Consider the following 22029-nt stretch of genomic DNA (forward strand, 5'->3'; position numbering starts at 1 on the left):
CATGAATTACTGTACTTAATGTGACTCTGGCATCTATATCTGAGAAGTGAGGCAGTAGTTGTTTGCAGATGTTATGACACCAACAGCAAACGAGGGACAGCAGAAGTTAGTGTCTGAGTTTGTAAGAATGCATGAAAGAGGGAAGTTGTGAGTAAATGTGAATGAATCCATCTGGGCAGAACAGGAGAGCTTATCTCTTTAGTAAGCTCAGTCACCACGACTCCAACAATATAAGGTGCAGTTTTCCTTACACGATCCTTGAATTCCAGCTCTTTACCAATGAATATTAATCCAACAACATTTGAATACATTAGTTTCAATCTGAGGTGTTCTCTGCAGTGCTAGCAGAGCTGCTTCATCCCCTTGCCACATGTGGCATCTCAAAGTTTTTGTCTTCTGATTGTAGTCATTGCTTTTCCCCATCTCTTCCTTTATCACATTTGATGAATATCCAACTGAATTCCACCTTGCTGTTGTATTATAGCTTTCCAAAGTATACTGGTTTGATGACTCCAAGCCAAATGTAACAACCCTTGTCTTGCTGTTATTATAACCATCAACTCTTCTCCTTTCTTTCATCATGGAATTTACATAGCCTCCAGCAATATTTTATTATACATTTCCTTTCCTATCTGGTGTATGTTCTTCAAAACCAAAAATAATCATAGATTTTTGTTCATATACCTCCTCCTTTACTAATCTTTCAATTTTTCCTCTTGACTTGCAAGCACTGATATGCTCTGCGAGAGTATCATCATGCTGTTACATACATATGCTTCCTACGACTTTCCACCATGGGCTGGTGGACTATATAACCTACTGTTTTTAGATAAAAATACATAATGTTCAGTTTATAAGATTTTGATTTCAAAAGAATCTGTATGCTGCTTTCAGAAAATCCAGCTTGACAAAAGACAAAACAAAGGAATAAGCAGAGATCAGAGGTCTAGGTACTGTATCTAAATAGTATGTGGAAAATAAATACCGATATGCATTTATTTATATTTTTATGGATTATGGGCCTTTGAACTTTCAAAATATACAAAATTTTATAGTAATACATTACAGTTTATAAAAATACACAAAAAAGATGAGCTTCATAGCAATGAGCAAATCAAACAGTGAGACTGGGTGTGACAAACCATTTCTGTACATACAAATATAAGAAACAGTACCATAATTTGAGTGCAAATAATCTGCATTGATTTTTCAATGTAGTATAAATGCTGAATATTGCCCAAGAATTACTGCATTCCATTAATCAGTAAATGTATTGCCAAAGGATGTTTCTGACTTACAAATTATGATATGGCTTATTACTTTGCACTATTCATAAATAAAATTTTGGCTATCACAATATCGTGTATGAACATTTGAGACAATTTTTATTATGAAATTACTATTAGTTATACAGAGGATACTGTTAATCATCAGCAATCAGTGACTGTAGTTAACTTGTCAGCATGATTACCTTGAGAAAAACTTAGCTTAACTATGCATGTATTTTGAGAAGAAAAAAAAAAATTAAGATCTGGATAATTGTACAGTCGACTGGAATACTGCATATTAAGTGACAGGAAAATATAAGCACACTTTTGTTCTTACAAGTAGCCTAAGATCCTTCTCATATACAGGTATCAGCTGAATGGTTAAAAAGAGGTCATCTTTAATGTTCTGATACAACAAATTAATTTTATAAGATTCTTGGACTTACAACATACCATGGATATATGATTTATATTCATCTTTGTCTTATGACGAGTAATTCCTAGGTTACATAAGCAAGAACGTGCATACACATAGCACTCTGTAAAAAGATTGTAGAATTATGGATCCACATTCAGACACCTGCCCTTAACCCAGTTAATATTCCCACCTGCATGCAAGCCTTTTTTTTTTTTTTCATTAAGTGCAAAGCCTAAAAATTGCAAATATGTGAAATTTTTCGAGACCATTAATTATATACCAAAAACTTTTATATGTGCTGGTAAAATTGTAGTCTACAACTTTTCCAGATCCAATATTTCAACAGGAAGACAATTTGGATGAAGGTGGCTATTTTTGCATTATTATTACATACATGAGTCATGTCTTATGTCTTAAATTGCACAACATTCATCTCCAAATAATCCTGTTTTGACAATCAAAATGATTATCTTTACTCACTAACATCAGAAATGATACAAGTGTCAACTCACTCAATACATCTGACTTTATCATAAGGACTTGTTCTTGATAGCATAATAAAGTATATCCTTCTGTAATATCTGACCAGTACCTACAAGCAGCCCTCATGCTTCAGGCATAATTTTGCAACAAAAGCATTGGTTACATTCCTGAGGACTGGAAGCCATCTTCTACAGTATGCCATCATTAGTTAACAATGGGTATTATTTGGTATGTAGATACATACATTTTCCTATGAATTTTAATTATATTACAGGACATTGGAGACTTGACATTCATAGACAACATGAGAAAGCCACAGATTATGAGACCATCTCTTAATAACTACTGTCATTGAAATTCCAAACTTATGGAATATGAAAACAATCTTTATGATTCAACACTATACTGCTTAACAAGATACTAACTTCCTTTGAGTATCCAATCCTTTATATATATATAACTCAGTATAATAAGTTACAGTCATTAGTACCCAAATATCTATTCAAGCATAAGCTGTATTGTACATTACATCAAAGAGAGTTTTCACTTCCACTGTGATTAAAATATATCTAATGTACTAAACATCTAAGGCAAATACAAAGCAAGGCATATGACTAGCATCGTACAAAATGAGAGTGTGGCACTTGGCAATACTAGAGCTGCTTCCAAAACAAATCTTACAAATCCTGGGCTTAATTCTTTTAAATTCTAACTTGCATACTTCTCTCCACTTACTTTAGAGGGTATAATAAAGTAAAAGTAAAGGCAGATGTTTTTTCTGTTCATTATCAGAAACAGTAGTATGTAAATGGAATTACATGTTCTATAATTACCCAAGGACCTTTTTCTAAAGGCTGCTGCAGGCTAAGGCTCTGCTACTTCTAGTACAAGGGAAATGTGGGCTCCTTTGGAGAGCAGTTTTTAATGATGAGACTGTACTCCCAGATACAATCTTGCCACAGGTGACTTTTCACTTGCAGTGCAACTTTAGTGGTAGGAGTATGGTAACTTAAATATGCATATATACTGAACCAGAGCATATGAAACTGGGTTAAAACTGTGGAAAGGTCTGTGGGACCTGGATGTTGATAGAGGGCAGTTGTTTCAATGCACTATATATGATAGAATGGATGTGACAGATGGGGGTCCTACTTCATCTGATGATGACTCTATTTCATTAACGTGGGAAATGGCAAACAAGTGTGCATGGGATTTATTTTTTCATACTGGATCTCTTTTTTCCTGTGTTAGCAAGGTACTGCCAGAAAACAGACAGACACATTCATATATACAAATTATCTTTTATATCATACTTTGTCGCTGTCTCCCGCGTTAGTGAGGTAGCGCAAGGAAACAGACGAAAGAATGGCCTAACCCACCCACATACACATGTATATGCATACCTGTCCACACACGCACATATACATACCTATACATCTCAACATATACATATATATACACACACTGACATATACACATGTACATAATTCATACTGTCTGTCCTTATTCATTCCCGTCGCCACCCCACTACACATGAAATGACAACCCCCTCCCCCCGCATGTGCGTGAGGTAGCACTAGGAAAAGACAACAAAGGCCACATTCGCTCACACTCAGTCTCTAGCTGTCATGTATAATGCACCAAAACCACAGCTCCCTTTCCACATCCAGGCCCCACAAAACTTTCCATGATTTACCCCGGACGCTTCACATGCCCTGGTTCAATCCATTGAAAGCACGTCGACCCCGGTATACCACATCGTTCCAATTCACTCTATTCCTTGCACACCTTTCACCCTCTTGCATGTTCAGGCGCCAATAACTCAAAATCTTTTTCATTCCATCTTTCCACCTCCAATTTGGTCTCCAACTTCTCCTCGTTCCTTCCACCTCTAACACATATATCCTCTTGGTCAATCTTTCCTCACTCATTCTCTCCATGTGACCAAACCATTTCAAAACACCCTCTTCTGCTCTCTCAACCACACTCTTTTTATTACCACACATCTCTCTTACCCTTTCCTTACTTGGTCAAACCACCTCACACCACATATTGTCCCCAAACATCTCATTTCCAGCATATCCACCTTCCTCCACAAAACTCTATCTATAGCCCACGCCTCGCAACTTAACTGCCGTTGGTAAAGTGTGTGGAAGAGGAAAGCTGAGAGTAAATGTGAATAAGAGCAAGGTTATTAGGTACAGTAGGGTAGAGGGACAAGTCTAGTGGGAGGTGAGCTTGAATGGAGAAAAACTGGAGGAAGTGAAGTGTTTTAGATATCTGGGAGGGGATTTGGCAGCAGGTGGACCCATGGAAGCGGAAGTGAGGTACAGGGTGGGGGAGGAGGCGAAAGTTCTGGGAGTGTTGAAGAATTTGTGGAAGGTGAGAACATTATCTCATAAAGAAAAAATGGGTATGTTTGAAGGAATAGTGGTTCCAACAATGTTATATAGTTGCGAGGTGTGGGCTACAGATAGGGTTGCGCGGAGGAGGGTGGATGTGTTGGAAATGAGATGTTTGAGGACAATATGTCGTGTGAGGTGTTTTGATCGAGTTAGTAATAATAGGGTAAGAGAGATGTGTGGTAATAAAAAGAGCGTGGTTGAGAGAGCAGAAGAGGGTGTTTTGAAATGGTTTGGTCACATGGAGAGAATGAGTGAGGAAAGATTGACCAAGAGGACATGTGTGTCAGAGGTGGAGGGAATGAGGAGAGAGAAGTGGGAGACCAAATTGGAGGTGGAAGGAGGGAGTGAAAAAAATTTTGAGCGATCAGGGCCTGAATATGCAGGAGGGTGAAAGGTGTGCATAGAATAGAATGAATTGGAACGATGTGGTATACTGGGGTTGATGTGCTGTCAGTGGATTGAATCAGGGCATGTGAAGCATCTGGGGTAAACCATGGAAAGTTTTATGGGGCGTGGATGTGGAAAGGGAGCTGTGGTTTTGGTGCATTATAAATGACAACTAGAGACTGAGTGTGAATGAATGTTTCCTTTGTTGTCTTTTCCTTGCGCTACCTCGTGGACGTGTGGGGGAGGGGGTGTCACTTCATGTGTGGCAGGGTGGCGACAGGAATGAATAAAGGCAGCAAGTGTGAATTAGGTACATGTATATGTCTGTGTATGTATATATATGTATACATTGAAATGTATAGGTATGTATATATGCGTGTGTGGACGTGTATGTTTATACATGTGTATGTGGGTGGGTTGTGCCATTCTTTTGTCTGTTTCCTTGCACTGCCTCGCTAACACGGGAGACAGCGACAAAGTATAATAATAAAAAAAAATGATACTCTAACCCCAACTCTCATTTGCCCTCTGTTTCACCTCTTGCACCTTTCTCATGACCTCCTGCTTCTCTTTTATTCATTTCCCAGTCATTTGCATTATTCCCCTGCAAAAATCATCCAAACGCCTCTCTCTTCTCTTTCACTAATAATCTTACTTCTTCATCCCACCACTCACTACCCTTTCTAATCTGCCCACCTCCCACCTTTCTCATGCTACAAGTATCTTTTGCGCAAGCCATCACTGCTTCCTTAAATACATCCCATTCCTCCCCCACTCCCCTTATGTCATTTGCTCTCACCTTTTTCCATTCTGCACTCAATCTCTCCTGGTACTTCCTCACACAAGTCTCCTTTCCAAGCTCACTTACTTTCATCACTCACTTCACCCAACATTCTCTCTTCTTTTCTGAAAACCTCTACGAATCTTCACCTTCACCTCCACAAGATAATGATAAGACATCCCTCCAGTTGCCCCATCAGCACATTGATATCTAAAAGTCTCTCTTTCACACGCCTATCAATTAACACGCAATCCAATAACGTTCTCTGGCCATATTTCCTACTTACATACGTATACTTATTTATATCTCTTTTTAAACCAAGTATTCCCAGTCACCAGTCCTTTTTCAGCACACAAATCTACAAGCTCTTCACAATTTCCACGTACAACACTGAACACCCCATGTACACCAATTATTCCCTCAACTGCCACATTACTCATCTTTGCATTCAAATCACCCATCACTATAACCTGGTCTCATGCATCAAAGCTGCTAACACGTGTTACTCACTCAGCTGCTCCCAAAACACTTGCCTCTCTTGATCTTTCTTCTCATGACCAGGGGCATAGGCACCAATAATCACTCATCTCTCTCCATCCACTCTCAGTTTTACCCATATCAATCTAGAGTTTACTTTCTTACACTCTGTCACATACTCCCACAACTCCTGCTTCAGGAGTAGTGCTACTCCATCCTTTACTCTTGTCCTCTCACCAACCCCTGACTTTACTCCCAAGACATTCCCAAACCACTTCCCCTTTACCCTTGAGCTTTGTTTCACTCCGAACTAAATCATCCAGGTTCCTTTCCTCAAACATACTACCTATCGCCTTTTTTCTCATCATGGTTTCATCCAAACACATTTAGACATCCGAGTCTGAGCCTTCAGGGAGGAGCAAGGAGGATGAACAATCCCCGCACGAATCCTTCTGTTTCCCCCTTTAGAAAGTTAAAATACAAGGGTGAAGGGGACTAATGGGGAGGTAATAACAAGTGGTGATGAAGTGAGAAGGAGATGGAGTGAGTATTTTTTGGAGGTTTGTTGCATGTGCTTGATGATAAAGTGGCAGATATAGGGTGTTTTGATAGAGGTGGTGTGCGAAGTGAGAGGGTCAGGGAGAGTGATTTGGTGAACAGGGAAGAGGTAGTAAAAGCACTGCGGAAGATGAAAGCTGGTGAGGTGGCAGGTTTGGATGGTATTGCAGTGGAATTTATTAAAAAGGGGGGTGACTGTGTTGTTGACATGTTGGTAAGGATGTTCAATTTTTGTATGGTTCATGGTGAAGTGCCTGAGGATTGGCAGAATGCATGCATAGTGCCACTGTACAAAGGCAAAGGGGATAAAGGTGAGTGTTCAAATTACAGAGGTATAAGTTTGTTGAGTATTCCTGGGAAATTATATGGGAGGGTATTGACTGGGAGGGTAAAGGCATGTACAGAGCATCAGACTGGGGAAGAGCAATGTGGTTTTAGAGGTGGTATAGGATTTGTGGATCAGGTGCTTGCTTTGAAGATAGTATGTGAAAAATACTTAGAAAAGCTTGCTTTGAAGATTGTATGTGAGAAATACTTAGAAAAAAAGATGGATTTGTATGTACCATTTAAGGATCTGGAGAAGGCATATGATAAGAGCTGATAGGGATGTTTTGTGGAAGGTTTTAAGAGTATATGGCATGGGAGGTAAGTTGCTAGAAGCAGTGAAATTTTTTTACAGAAGATGTACGGCATGTGTACGAGTAGGAAGAGAGGAAAGTAACTGGTTCCCAGTGAATGTTGGTTTGCGGCAGGGGTGCGTGATGTCTCCATGGTTGTTTAATTTGTTTATGGATGGGGTGGTCAGGGAGGTGAATGCAAGAGTTTTGGAATGAGGGGCAAGTATGCAGTCTGTTGTGGATGAGAGGGCTTGGGAAGTGAGTCATTTGTTGTTCACTGATGATACAGCACTGGTGGCTGATTCGGGTGAGAAACTGCACAAGTTGGTGACTGAGTTTGGTAAAGTACGTGAAAGAAGAAAGCTGGGAGTAAATGTGAATAAGAGCAAGGTTATTAGATTCAGTAGGGTTGAGGGACAAGTAAATTGGGAGGAAAGTTTGAATGGAGAAAAACTGGAGGAAGTGAAGTGTTTTAGATATCTGGGAGTGGATTTAGCAGTGGATGGAACCATGGAAGCAGAAGTGAGTCACAGGGTGGGGGAGCGGGTGAAGGTTCTGTAAGTGTTGAAGAATGTGTGGAAGGTGAAAATGTTATCTCGGAGAGCAAAAATGGGTTTGTTTGAAGGAAAAGTGGTCCCAACAATTTTATACAGTTATGAGGCATGGGCTATAGATAGGGTTGTGCGGAGGAGGGTGGATGTGTTGGAAATGGGATGTTTGAGGACAATATATGGTGTGAGGTGGTATGATCGAGCAAGTAATGAAAGGGTAAGAGAGATGTGTGGTGAGTGTAGTTGAGAGAGCAGAAGAGGGTGTATTCAAATGGTCTGGTCACATGGAGAGAATGAATGAGAAAAGATTGACAAAGAGGATAAATGTGTCAGAGGTGGAGGGAACGAGGAGAAGTGGGAAAATAATATATATATAAAAATATCAGTGTTATAATTATATCATAATATCCTAGGACCTATTTTAAGAAAAAGTCTTGGTACTACTTCAGACTTCTCTGTAAACACTGCTGATGCTTTAGGCTGAACTACTTCCAGTTGTAAGAAAATGTGGCACCAATTGCAGTGAGAAATTCTTTGTCGATACAGCCTTGCTAAAGGTGACTTTTCACTTGTGATGTAACCTCAACCAGGACAAGTCTAATTATATTTAACAGTTTCAATGGGCGAAGCCCGCATGAGGTTACACTAAGAGTGAAAAATCATCTTTGGCAAGGCTGCAGTACTGGGAATTCAGTCTTACCAAAACACTTCTCATTCCAAAGAAGTCCACATTTCCGTTATTGGAAGTAATATGGCCTTGGGCTGCAAGAACCTCTGAAAAGAGTTCCTGGGTAATGGCTAAGCCTCTTTCACAGAAAGAGGTCTTGCAGAAATTATTAATAAATCATACAAATTATCTATTCAACAGACACTTCTGAATTACATGATTGTGGCATTAATACATTCAAGGTATTTTTCTAGCTTTTCTGCAGTTGAAGTGTTGATGATGAATGGAAGACAGTCTAAACCAACTTACATTTCAAAACTGACTTTGAATTTTATTTACTGATGTAAAGGAAGTATTACATGTCATTTCTCTAGGGAAAAATGTCATTTTATGTTTTTAGTTATGCAAAATCTTCATATATCATGCAATACATAATACTTAATATAAAAACGTGTTTGACAACCATAGGCAGAATATGGTCCCAAATTTTAACTCAACTCGGACAGGAGAGTTAGGATTTGGAGGATAGATATAAGAGGGATATGTGGAGTGAAGAAATCATTAAAAAGATGCTTTGATGAAAGTCTTCTGGGATAGTAAGACCATGAAGAACTTAATTAAGGCAGATAATAAGCTGGTTGAAAAGACATACAGTATTATCATCAGAGGCAGTACTGGGAGACGCGGACAAATGATGAGGAAGATGGATAAATGTCACGGGAGAAGAGATTAGTGTAGGGATATTTCAGATGAGGTTGATTTGGGATTGTATGTGGTGAGAGCATTTTGCATTGAATGGGGGTGTGAATGGAAATATTAGACACTTGACAAGTGTGTACAGTGAATAAAGAAAGATCTCTTTAATAATATAATACTTTACGTTTCGCTCTAAAACATGTGACTTGGTGATCGGAATGGTATGTACCTTATCCATCCATAAAAGTGGGACTTGAGTGATGATGATTGACAAAGATAATCTTAGACTATTAGGCCATGAATTTCCTGTCAATATCATTCAGCTGATAGTTGCTTCTTATACTACAACTTCTATTAAATATTGATTTTCAAAAACTATAATAGAAAACATGTCTGTGATAACCTAAGGCATAGCAAACTGCGGTTTAACTCCACTGCAAAAAAGACAAATGCAGTTCTGCAGTAGGCATATTTTATATCATACAATTCCCTTGCTCACAGGAATGTACTCAATTCACAATCTTCTTTCAAGACAACAGTCTGACATATTTTTTGAACACCTCACAGTTGGAATTAAGATGTCCAATTTCGTCTGTGACTACAAAAGTGAAGCTACACTAATGTGAAAAGAATGGGGAAATGGTCCTTATTGACTAGACAATCTGTAAGACTGGCAAAACTTTACTTGAAAAATGCAATAAAAGGAATGTCTATCTGTCATATATGTATATATGATGCTCATTCCCTTCAGGAACTCCCATCAAGGGAAGGGTGGCCACAGCAAAAAAAAAAATTCTTACAAACACCATTCCATGCATTCTTCCACCATATCTTACCCTCCAGTAGCCTTCCACTCTATTTCCTTAAGTTGCAGGTGGTCTTCCTTCCTCTCACACCAATCCCTTTAATCGTACTATCATACACTTTACTTGTAAACTCCCCATCTTGCATTTTTTCCAGATACCTAAACCAACTCAAAGTATTGTTTCCCCCACTCTACCACTAAACAGTTCGTTCCCTACCAAATGAAGTCTATCATACACCCACTCATTTCTTTATTCATTCCATCTAGTCATACCATATGTTCATCTTAAATAGCTTATTCCCACTACCTGAATTCTTGACCTCTGTACCTCACTCCACATCCATGTTTCGGCTGCCCACGTCAGGGTTGGGATGACTATGCTATCCTTTAATCCTTTCTTCTTTTCCATACTTACACCTCTACCCTTAATCACTCTATTAAAGAACTCGATGACTCTTCTACTTCATAATACTCTCTCCTTTAACTCTCCTTGCATATCACCAAACTTACCCAGGATAATTCCCAAATACTTAAATTCTGTCACCTTTTAAAAAATTCCATGTTTCGGCTGCCCACGTCTGGGCCGGGATGACTATGCTATCCTTTAATCCTTTCTTCTTTTCCATACTTACACCTCTACCCTTAATCATTCTATTAAAGGACTCGATGACTCTTCTACCTCATAATACTCTCTCCTTTAACTCTCCTTGCATATCACCGAACTTACCCAGGATAACTCCCAAATACTTAAATTCTGTCACCTATTCAAAAACTCTTATCCATCCACCCCCCCCATGTGTAACATAGTTCAGTACATTTTCTTCTGTCATGCAAAATCTATACTTTTGCTCTGTTTCCTTTCAGACACTTTACTTTTACTTGCATTTACCTTCAATCACCTATGCTTCGGCTGTAAGGGTCAGAGTTGGGAAGACTATGCTGTCCTTTACTCCTTTCTTCACTTCCATACTTACACCTCTTCCCTTCATCATTCTATCAAAGGACTCAATGACTCTTCTAATTCATAATACTCTCTCCTTTAACTCTCCTTGCATATCACCTAAACTTACCCAGGATAACTCCCAAACACTTAAATTCTGCCACCTACTAAAAAATTCTTTTGCCCACCTCATGTATAACATAGTTTAGTACATTTTCATGTCATGCAAAATCTATACTCTCGCACTATTTCCTTTCAGACACTTTACTTTTACTTGCATTTACCTTCAATCACCTATGCTTACATACATCATACAATACACTTACAGCCCTCTGCAACTCCTCTTCACTCCCAGCACAGAACATAGCATCATCTGCAAACTTAACTGTCATAAGCCACCATACCTCATCACCACACTTCACCTCTGCACCCATTTCCCTAGTTTTGCTTTCATCTCTCTTATCACTCCATCCATTATGTCTTTTTTTAAAAAGCCTCAGAGATATAATACAGCACTGCCTCACCCATATGCATATTGAAACTTTCACTTAACTCTCCATTCATCTTTTTACATGCATTTGCTCCTTTAAAGAAGGCTTTTTGAACATCCAACATTTGTGCCCCTATCCCATATATCCTAAACACTTCTAACAAAGCATTTCACTTGATTGTCATACACTTTCTCTAGATCCATAAAAGCATACAGTGTCCCATCTTATGCTAGCTTCTTTTCCACAGAAATTCTCTGAGGATACTGAGAGGTTGCAATTAGTTTATGATCAGTTCAACTCAGGTTGTGTTAAGGAAAGTGGAATGGTAGGCATTGAAATCTCCAAAGAGGTAGGTTTTGGGCATGTGACAGTGGTGATGGAGAAGGATATGGTTTTGTGGAGTGTTATGATTCCCCTTACTTGTCCTTATTGTCTGCTGTTTCTTACAATTGTGTAGTTGTAGAAAGGTGGGAGAGTAGATCTGGGTGTGAGTCTTGTTTCTTAGATAAGGGCTATGTAGATGCTGTGTTCTCTGGTTTGGTTTAATATTTCAAAGTGTTTGTCCCTAGTGCCATTGGCACTGAGTTGCAAGATGATTAGTGTGTTCTTTGGATTCTGTTTGTTTGTGAAGACTGAGTGTGAAGACTGTGATGTCAGATAAGAGTTTGTTTTTGACCTGAGATTTGCGAAATGCTGTCTGAGTGGTGGCTGCATTTCCAATTTTCTGAATAGGCTCTAATGGGTGACAGTGATATGTAGTGGAAGTGCTACCAATGAGTGCAGATGGAGCATCTGATGGAGTAGTGCTTTTAGGGGATAGCCATTTGGTTCTGTGGAGAGAGGTATAACAGAGTTCCAGGATTAGTGTTAATGTAGGTGGCTTGCATTAGTAGCTGGAAGATGATGGCCTGGCCATCATTTTCCAGTAGTGAAAAAATGAGTGTGAATGTGTAAGATGTTTGCATGTTAGCGATGTAATGCAAGGAAACATGGAGGCAGATACATCTGCTCACATATATATATATATATATATATATATATATATATATATATATATATATATATATATATATATATATATGTATATACACATACACTTACATACATAATCATACATATGCATGTATAAACATGTACATATTCATACTTGCTTGCCGTCATCCATTTCTTACGCCATCCCACCCCACCAGTAACAGAACAAAATGCATGAAAGAAGAAAAAAAAAGATAACATATACATTCTTCTCTTCTCTCTGACCCCTGATTGCCACCTCTGTGTCAGCAAGGTAGCACCAGGAAATAGATGAAGAAAGGCCTCATCTGCTTACATCCATACATGAGCTGTCATGTGTAACGTAATGAAGCCACAGCTCCCTTCCACATCCAGGCCCCACAGACCTTTCCATGTTTTACCCCAGACATTTCATATGCCCTGGTACCAATGACAGCATGTTGACCCCAGTATACCACATCGTTCCAATTCACTCTATTCTGTGCATGCCTTTCACCCTCCTGCATGTTCAAACCCTGATTGCTCAAAATCTTTATCACTCCATCCTTCCATCTCCAAGTTGGTCTCCCCATTCTCCTTGTTCCCTCCACTTCTGATGCATATAACCTCCTTGTCATACATTCCTCATTCATTCTCTCCATATGTTCACACCATCTCAACATACCTCAACAAACCCTCTTCTTACCTCTCTACCACACATCCTTCTTACTTTTTCATTATTTACTTGACCAAACCACCTTACATCACATATTGTCCTCAAACATTTCATTTCCAACACATCCACACTACTTTGCACAACCCTATCCTGCAGCTAGCCCTGCCTTTGACAAAGTGGAAGGAGCAGTAGACAGAAGTAGTGTGTAAGAATATTTAGGCTGGGGCATTCGGTAGAAGTAGTAGGTAGGAGCAATAAATAGAAGTAGCCATTAGGAACATTAGGTGGGAGCCTCTGCAAACACTGCACCAGACTTGCCCACTGTCAGTGGCCTGTTATGGGTGAGATACTAAAGGTTGAGAAGCAGCACTGGAGTTCTCTAGTTATGGAGAAACTGTTGCCATGGCCACCCCTTTAAGGGAGTTCCAATTGGAACAGGCTATCAGAGATATAGAGAAATAGTCTCACTCAATCCGAATGTCTTCATCCCCACAGAAATCCACCCTCAACCCCAGATATACATGAATCCAACCTGCACCCTCCTATAACCCTGAATGGTCAACCACTTCCACTTAACAGGACTCCAATTATACTTGGTATCACATACGAAACACATGGCTTTTATTCCCCACACCATAAACATCACTACAAAGCCATACACAAACTAAACACCCTCAAAACAGTTACTGAGACAAGTTTTGGACAGGGAAAAAAAAAAATCTTTTACTAACATTCACAAACAATTCATCTGCTCCACCTTAAACTATGCCTCACCTGCCTGGTTATCCATCCTGTCAAAAGCAAACAAAAAAAGCTTAAAAACTACAAAAAACAGAGCACCCAAAATAATCACAAGATGCTTACCAGTGACAAACATTAAATTTTTGCTCAATGAAACAAAAATGTTTCCTACACAATCTCACTTCAATACTCTTGGCACTTGGTTCTTTACAAACCTAAACCACTCTATAACCAACCACCAATCCCAAGTCGAAATGAAATACTCCTATATCACACTTCAACAACCTATAGTTACAGATTCCCACTCCCCAACAAACACAAGCGAAAAAAGATATTCAAAACAAAATTACTCAAAAGGAATGCAAATTGTCATTAAATCATATCCTAAATAAATTGAGATTATCAAAATATTATGCTTTGCCCTTACTGCTAATCTATTCACTATTTTTACATTCATATAAAAACTGACAGAGGCACAATTTGCTCCTCAGCCCTTAGTGTTTGGGAGATAACTCAGTACAGGCACACAACTTAAAAATGAGTGCTTTCAGGTCCTCTACCAGGTTAGTGTACTCTGTTATGGTTCTCAAAGGATGTGTAAGCAATAAAACATCTACAATACCACCAAAATCTTTTCACAGTGTAGACTACACATTAAAAAGTCATACTAAGCCCAATGTCTGCCTTGTCAGGAATTAGACCAGCTAATCACCTTTTCATGTTTTAATCATCAATGTTGTACAGTATAATTGAAATCATCTTGCCAAAGTTATATCAAGGACTTATAACAGGTTGCCTATTCCAATAATTTCCTCCCATTATCATTACTAAGTATGTCTGCATTTGCAAAAAGCCATGGAAATGGGGGAAATATCTTCCATACAATTGTGCATGCCTATTGGCCTGGTGTTTAAACAGTAATAAGATATATCAACTGCATAACAATGAAGTTGCCCTAGATTACAAATCAAATAATACAATATAGGAAAATCTAATCTTAACAGAAAAAAGGCAAGGATTATGAAGGAGTAAGCAGGAAAATAAAGCAAAAGCTACCATCATAATATGCATTTTCACACTAAAATGAAGTGCCATCCCTTAGAGCACATACATTTAGCCCACTCCTGCAACCGTAACATGACTAAGGCACTGGCTCTGTAAAGTGCCATCCCCTGATGAATGTAAGGTGAGGTTTCTCTTATGCCCTTAACATGATCAAGGCATTGGCTCTGTAAAATGCCATCCCTAATGCACACAGGTTTAGTTCTCTCTTTTGCCCATACTATTGTGACCAAGGCACTCAGTGAAGTATCATCCCTTATGCACACAGATTCTGCTTTCTTTTGTGCCCTTAACCCACTAACTATGGCTATTTGGATATTAAGTGTGCCTTCACTATTGCAGTTTTAAATAAATTATTTAAAAAAAAAGGTCTTTATGTCTGAAAAAAATAGCAATATGGGAATACATTACTTATGTGCTTGGTAAAATCATCTAATGAATAATTATTCAGGCTACAACAGAGCCAGACGTACAAAGTGTCCACACTAACAATATGATGTACAGGTTGTACCTCTTTAATCTGGCAACCTTGGGGCCAGGCCACTGCTGGACCACAGAAAATGCTTGAAAACAGAAATTGACCCCTAAGTCATACACAATTAACAATCAGATTTCACAGTACTCACACAGTCTTTACAGAAGTTCCTTTATCAAATTTTTTTTCAGTAATTCCACCTTTTCAAGCACAGATAATGATTCATGCTTATGCTTATCAGCACCAGCACCATCTTCTACACCTCTTGGTCTCTTGGATAACATCCTGTAGGGCCAATACAGCTGAATATATGAAATTAACAAGACTGTTAATTAGCTCGGCTGCAGTGTAAACAGATTTTGGCCCCTTAGCACTGCTAACAGTGCTGCCCTGGTGGCAGATTCACAAACTAATAACTAATGGCAGTAGATTCAAAACATGTTGGACCACAGACCTCTGGATTAGAGAGGTACAACCTGTATATGCATCTCACTATGGGAATGTTATTACCAATGTTTTCCTATCTCTATATATAATTTATGTGCATCTCATTTGCTACCTGGGCTGTGCAAAAATGGTGTACTAGCCCCTACAGCATTTTGACGGTTAATGAGTAGCTGAGCTGACAAAATATGTGCAAAGGATGAGGTAACATTGTCTGAGATGCTGGTACTTGCTTCCTGGCTCACTAATCTACTGCTTAACATGCCTGAGATTGTGAAATACCCACATATGGCACATAAGCAGTCAGTGGATTAATACGACCCATGCACTAGCTCTGTTAATTGTCATCCTATAATACATTAGTGTTAACTCTCTCTTTTCCCTGTAACATGACGATGGCTTTAATATATGAAGCACCATCCCCTACCCTAAGTAAGGTTACCTCTCTCTTGTGCCCGTAATATGACAATGGACTTGGGACTTTCTATAAAATGCCATCTCCAAATGCGTCTAGTTTTCTCTTCTATCCTTAACATGACCAAAGTACTGGCTGTGTGCATAATAATAATAAAGAATATCCAGCCTGTGCCTAGTATCCAACTCATGTTATAGTAAGATTACAAAATGCAACTCCTATATAATAGTGCAATAAACACTAAATGGATTTTATCTTTCATATGTTTTATCTGTGTGTGTGTGTGTGTGTGTGTGTGTGTGTGTGTGTGTGTGTGTGTGTGTGTGTGTGTGTCTCATGCAGAATGACCAACTAATAATTGATCATCAGGTTCAATCTGCTCACATAATTTGCTCCCAGAGGCCAGCATCCTTCATCATCATTTTGGGTGACTTAAATCAGCACCTTAAGTGTCTGAAACTGCTGCACAAGGTACACTTTTACAGTGACACTGCTCAGTACATCCAACCACCCACTTCTTGTTTCCTCCACCTCTGACACAAATATCCTCTTTGTCAATCTTTTCTCACTAATTCTCTCCATATGTCCAAACCATTTCAACACACCCTCTTCTGCTCTCGCAACCACACTCTTTTTATCGCCATACATCTCTCTTACCCTTTCATTACTTACCGATCAAACCACCTCACACCACATGTTGTCCTCAAACATTTAGTTTCCAACACATCCACCCTCCTCCGTACAACCCTATCTATAGCCCATGCCTCACAACCATATAATATACAACATACCCATTTTTGTTATTCTACAGTGAGTCATCTCTGGTTGGCCAATGAAACAAAGTTATCAGAGAGGAAAATATATAAAATGGGATATGCTATTCCTTATGGCTGTCTCCTATTGAAAAATCTTTTCTTTGGTTAGGAACTCACTGTATCTTATGTCAGTAGTTAGCCCCAAAACTATCAATACTTTGAAAATGTTGCTCATGTTTACTTACCTTTTCTTGCATTCCTACTTTTATACTTCTTTATTTCTCAGGCATATTAGGTACAATAAGTTTCTCTTAGTTCCCTGCTAGCATTCTCCTGCTTCCTTTTACTTTTCCCTTGTGTAAACTTGCTAATACAACCCTAACTCTTTTCATATATCCATTGTTAACATGCAAAGTGGCAGCAACTTCATTACTTAATAACAAAACACAAAAAAATCCTTAACAAGGAGGCAAATAGGTGTTTGAGTTTCTACATTAGAAGGACTGAAAAAAGTTTGTGCTCAAGATGTTTGAGAATGATTCATGGTGTGCATTATGCTTTAAACATGGGAAGGTGTGATACAATTACAAAAGATAGACAGAAAAGGCATGCTAGGTGATTCCCTTGCTATAGTAAGTCTCATCTCCACATACAAATCTAAAAGGAACAGGGCTTCTACCTTAACTCACCTGGGGAACAAGGCTGCCCCTGAGGATTATGGTGTCCACCCTGAACTCACATGAATTCAGTCCAAGCTACAGTGAGTTATAAAGATGCACCATAATGTGGTCAGCAAAGTGGCTATGGTAATTTTGGCAAAACACAGCACATGTTTCTCTTCCAATGCTAAATTTTACAGTAATGTTACTGAAACAATGCTTATTTGAGTTACAAGCCGGAAACCATACTTCAAGAAAACAAAGGACCTGAAGCTAGGGAGGAACCTGTGTTCCATTGTGAGAAACAGTGTTCCTAGCGGGAAGCAAAAAGGGTGTGCCCTGCCCCACACAGAGCAAAAGTGTGTGATGGTTAATGTGAGTTAATGTATACCATAATAAAGTTGATCCACAATTGTACTGTGAGGAAGGCAAAATCTTCATAACTCCAGAAAAACAAAAGAATACCTTCCTAAGTTTCCATTCATCTCCCAAGACCTCTTCAGGGGGGAAATACCAAAAGAATATCACATGAAGGTATATAAACAAATCTAAGAGGAACAGGGTTCTCAACCTGACCCACCAATACCTGAGGAACAAGGCTGCACCTGAGGAACATAGTGCTTAACCCAACCTCATCTGAATTAATTCCAGGCTGTGGTGAGTTAGGAAAATGTACTGCAATGTAAGAATAATGTGGCAAGTAAAGTGGTTACGGTGGTGTTGATAATACACAGCGTATCCTTTTTTTTTCAATAGTATACCAATAATTTTACCAGCAGTGCTAATGAAACATCACTTATTTGAGTTACTAGGGGAGAACTGTATGTACTTCAGGAATATAACAGGCCCAGAGCTAGGAAGGAAGCAGAGTTCCTTTGGGGGAAGAGTGTTTCCTGGTGGAAAGCAAAGATGATGGGCACTGCTCTGCAGACAGTGGGTTCCACACGAGTACATCTGCATTTTAGCTTTGATAAAACACATAGTGCTTAACCCAACCTCATCTGAATTAATTCCAGGCTGTGGTGAGTTAGGAAAATGTACTGCAATGTAAGAATAATGTGGCAAGTAAAGTGGTTACGGTGGTGTTGATAATACACAGCGTATCCTTTTTTTTTCAATAGTATACCAATAATTTTACCAGCAGTGCTAATGAAACATCACTTATTTGAGTTACTAGGGGAGAACTGTATGTACTTCAGGAATATAACAGGCCCAGAGCTAAGAAGGAAGCAGAGTTCCTTTGGGGGAAGAGTGTTTCCTGGTGGAAAGCAAAGATGATGGGCACTGCTCTGCAGACAGTGGGTTCCACAAGAGTACATCTGCATTTCAGCTTTGATAAAACACTTACAATATCTTTAGATCATAACCACTTAAGACTCGTTAAGTCCAAGGGCACCCATACTATCAGCTGTTCATACACCTTTCTCATAATGTTTGAGCACATCCATCTTAACCTCAGTGATTCAAATGAATGCCTTGTGCTTCTCAGCACCACTGGTACCAGAAGAACTAAAAAGATGCTTTGGTGGCACAATACATGGGCCAAAACACGTGCAATATGTATACAGTACACTGCAGCACTCAGTAACTACAGACTGTATCCACGTCATGCGCATGCGTGCTTCTTGCACGGCGCTGGCAATGCCACACCACCATGATTGCATTATTCCAAAATTAAGCCCAAGTAGATAAAAATAAGTGTAAATGGACCATGCGCATTATTAAAAACTGTAAAAATCAAATATGCATATATCATGAAGTACCTGTGCTGTAATATTTCAAATATTAAGTCTGAGGATGACTCTGCATGTGCCCGCCATGCTTTGAGTTTAGAAAGAGGTGATGCAGTTCTGTGAGACAAATACAGAATGCATTTTATGTAACTCACCTGCTATACGACAACCATATTTCAAAATACAGTAAAACCTCGGTTCTCTGAAATGCATGGGGAATCAGATGTTTCAGATAACAATTTCCAGTTATTCAAGGTTTTCAAATATATTAAAAAATTCAGAAATTGTAATATTTTAAAATGTCTTACATATTTGTATATATTTCACATAAAGGAAATACTATTACATGTAAGGAAATACGCAAATGACTTTGAAGCCCCTATTAAGTGCCATTTTGAATCCACCCTTTGCCAGCCTCCTGCACAACTCCATCTTTTAAAGGCTTAAAATGTTCCCCTTATGCTCTGTGCAAGACATAAGTGGCTTCAAGGAGCTGTCAGGTAATTGCTGACAATGCTTGAAAGAGGCCACTGTCCACAATAGTAACCCAGGGTGCACAAAATACTCAAATGTACAAGACCAGCACATAACACTGCACCAGAAAGAACATGGGAGATGGTAAAGAGTCACCAGCACCACAAAACACCAAGTGGAGAGTACACTAATCGCTGTGGCATGGTGCATGAGCAATATGAAATATTTACCCATCATTTTCATTTCTCAATTTTCCTAGATACCAAAGGGCTGCCAACTAAAATTGAAAACAAACTTAATTTGGAACATTTTGTTGTTTTGAATTATGGGTGATAGAGTATCAAAAATCCGTAATCCTAAGGACCAAGCAATGTTCAGTTTTGAAATTTTGTATACATCAGAAAATTCACTGGATACAGATTGTGGTCTGAATATATTGTAATCCTAACAGAATAATTTGTACACTTAATGAGTTTTAATGTTGTCTGTTTGAAACAAATATACTTCTTTCTCAAACCTTAGAGAGCTAGCATCATGAACTGATGATGAAATATCCTTGTTTGACTCCCTTTTCTGTCCTTTTGAAAAAGTAATAATACAAATGGAAGGACTAGCAGCCCCCCTCCTGCCCCTATTAGTTACCATTTACATAAGTTACATGGGTAGTATTCTTTCTCTACTATCCCCATGGATAAAATATAATAGATGCACATATACACTGTTTAAACATCTAATACACATTTACTTAAACTAGTTACTGCAAATTTGTGCTCCAAGTTGGCTGTAATCTTTAATGTGCTAGACTGCAGATTTTGGGAGTTTAAAGATTTTACAAATGCATGTCATTCAATATTCTACTTAACTTCACTTCTATTCCTAAAACTGTATGCAGTTGGCAAGTTGATGTTAACAACCAAACAAACACACATTTTTCTATTGCTGAATTCTGATTAATGTACCACTCATGCTTTTAACAAATAATGTATGGAGGAGAGAGGTGAGTGAAATGAATGAAGAATTATATATCTGCTCTACTTTGCTTTCAATGCTTATGAGTTTGATGAATGTTACGGAGGGTCATAAACTTTATAAGCAAACTATTTTGGAAACTTCTTTTTCAGATTGGTAAAAAAAAGTATCGGTAACCAAGGAGGTAAGACATTTTTCTGAGTAAATTCTAATGATCAAATGACAGGAAGTGCAAAGGGTCAAGTATCATTTTACTTACCATGATTCATTTCACTGCAGTATATCATCATTCAGAAAAGAAACATTGGAATATATGCAAAACCTACCTTACTTTACTGAAATCATCAGGACTGATAACCTCACCCACTGGTAAAAATACAAAAGTTCACAGATCAACACTTCTAATTTTTTAGGAAGCCCTGAGACTAATTTAGGCATGCAACTGAAACTTCTGAATTTCCACTGTTCCAAATTTCAGTTTTTATCTTAAGATACTTTTACTAAAGTTTATATGCTTCTATTTTTCTGACAGCAATATATATATACAAAACAAGGACAGATGCCTCATGATTCCTGCCTCAACATCTAAATTACAATGCAGATCAGAGGGAATGAAGATTTATTCAAAATCTTCTAACACTAAAATAACAATGCTTAACTCATTAAAAACCTCTTAAACAACAGCAGCAGTACTCTGGGCACTTGTAGATGGTGAGAGAGGACTTTCATGAATTGTTTCATGATTCTGAGAATGTTCCACTTGGTATCCAGGATTTTCGATGATATGTGGAACTAACTCAATCCTTTCAAGTTTATCTGCCTCACCTAGAAAATGATGCATTCTCATTTAATTTGAAGATCCATCCCATGTGTGGTTTTCAGAGAACAAAAAACATGTAAGGAATGTACTCATGTGTTACCAGTGAAGAAAACAGAAAAACCACACATCAAAATATAATAAAGTTTTCTTCTTTCATCTCTTTACCACTTCCAGCACTATCAAGGGAGTGTTAGGGACTCATGAAGTAGAGGCCTCATTTGCTTACAACCACTCTGTAGATGTCATGTGTAATGCACTAAAACCACAGACCC

At 38.5% G+C, this 22029-nt stretch overlaps 1 protein-coding gene across 2 annotated transcripts in view; it reads right to left on the minus strand.

Annotated features, from left to right (window-relative positions):
* Positions 1 to 990: 990 nt before the first annotated feature.
* LOC139755517 (contactin-4) overlaps positions 991 to 22029 on the minus strand; it is a 65843-nt gene continuing 44804 nt past the window's right edge. For both annotated transcript variants that reach the window (XM_071673903.1, XM_071673904.1), the window contains exon 7: positions 991 to 21762. In XM_071673903.1, coding sequence (XP_071530004.1) covers positions 21611 to 21762 — 152 coding nt within the window. In that variant the 3' untranslated portion in view covers positions 991 to 21610. The remainder of the gene's footprint in view (positions 21763 to 22029) is intronic.

Source organism: Panulirus ornatus, chromosome 19, assembly GCF_036320965.1.
Source record: "Panulirus ornatus isolate Po-2019 chromosome 19, ASM3632096v1, whole genome shotgun sequence".
Lineage (NCBI taxonomy): Eukaryota > Metazoa > Arthropoda > Malacostraca > Decapoda > Palinuridae > Panulirus > Panulirus ornatus.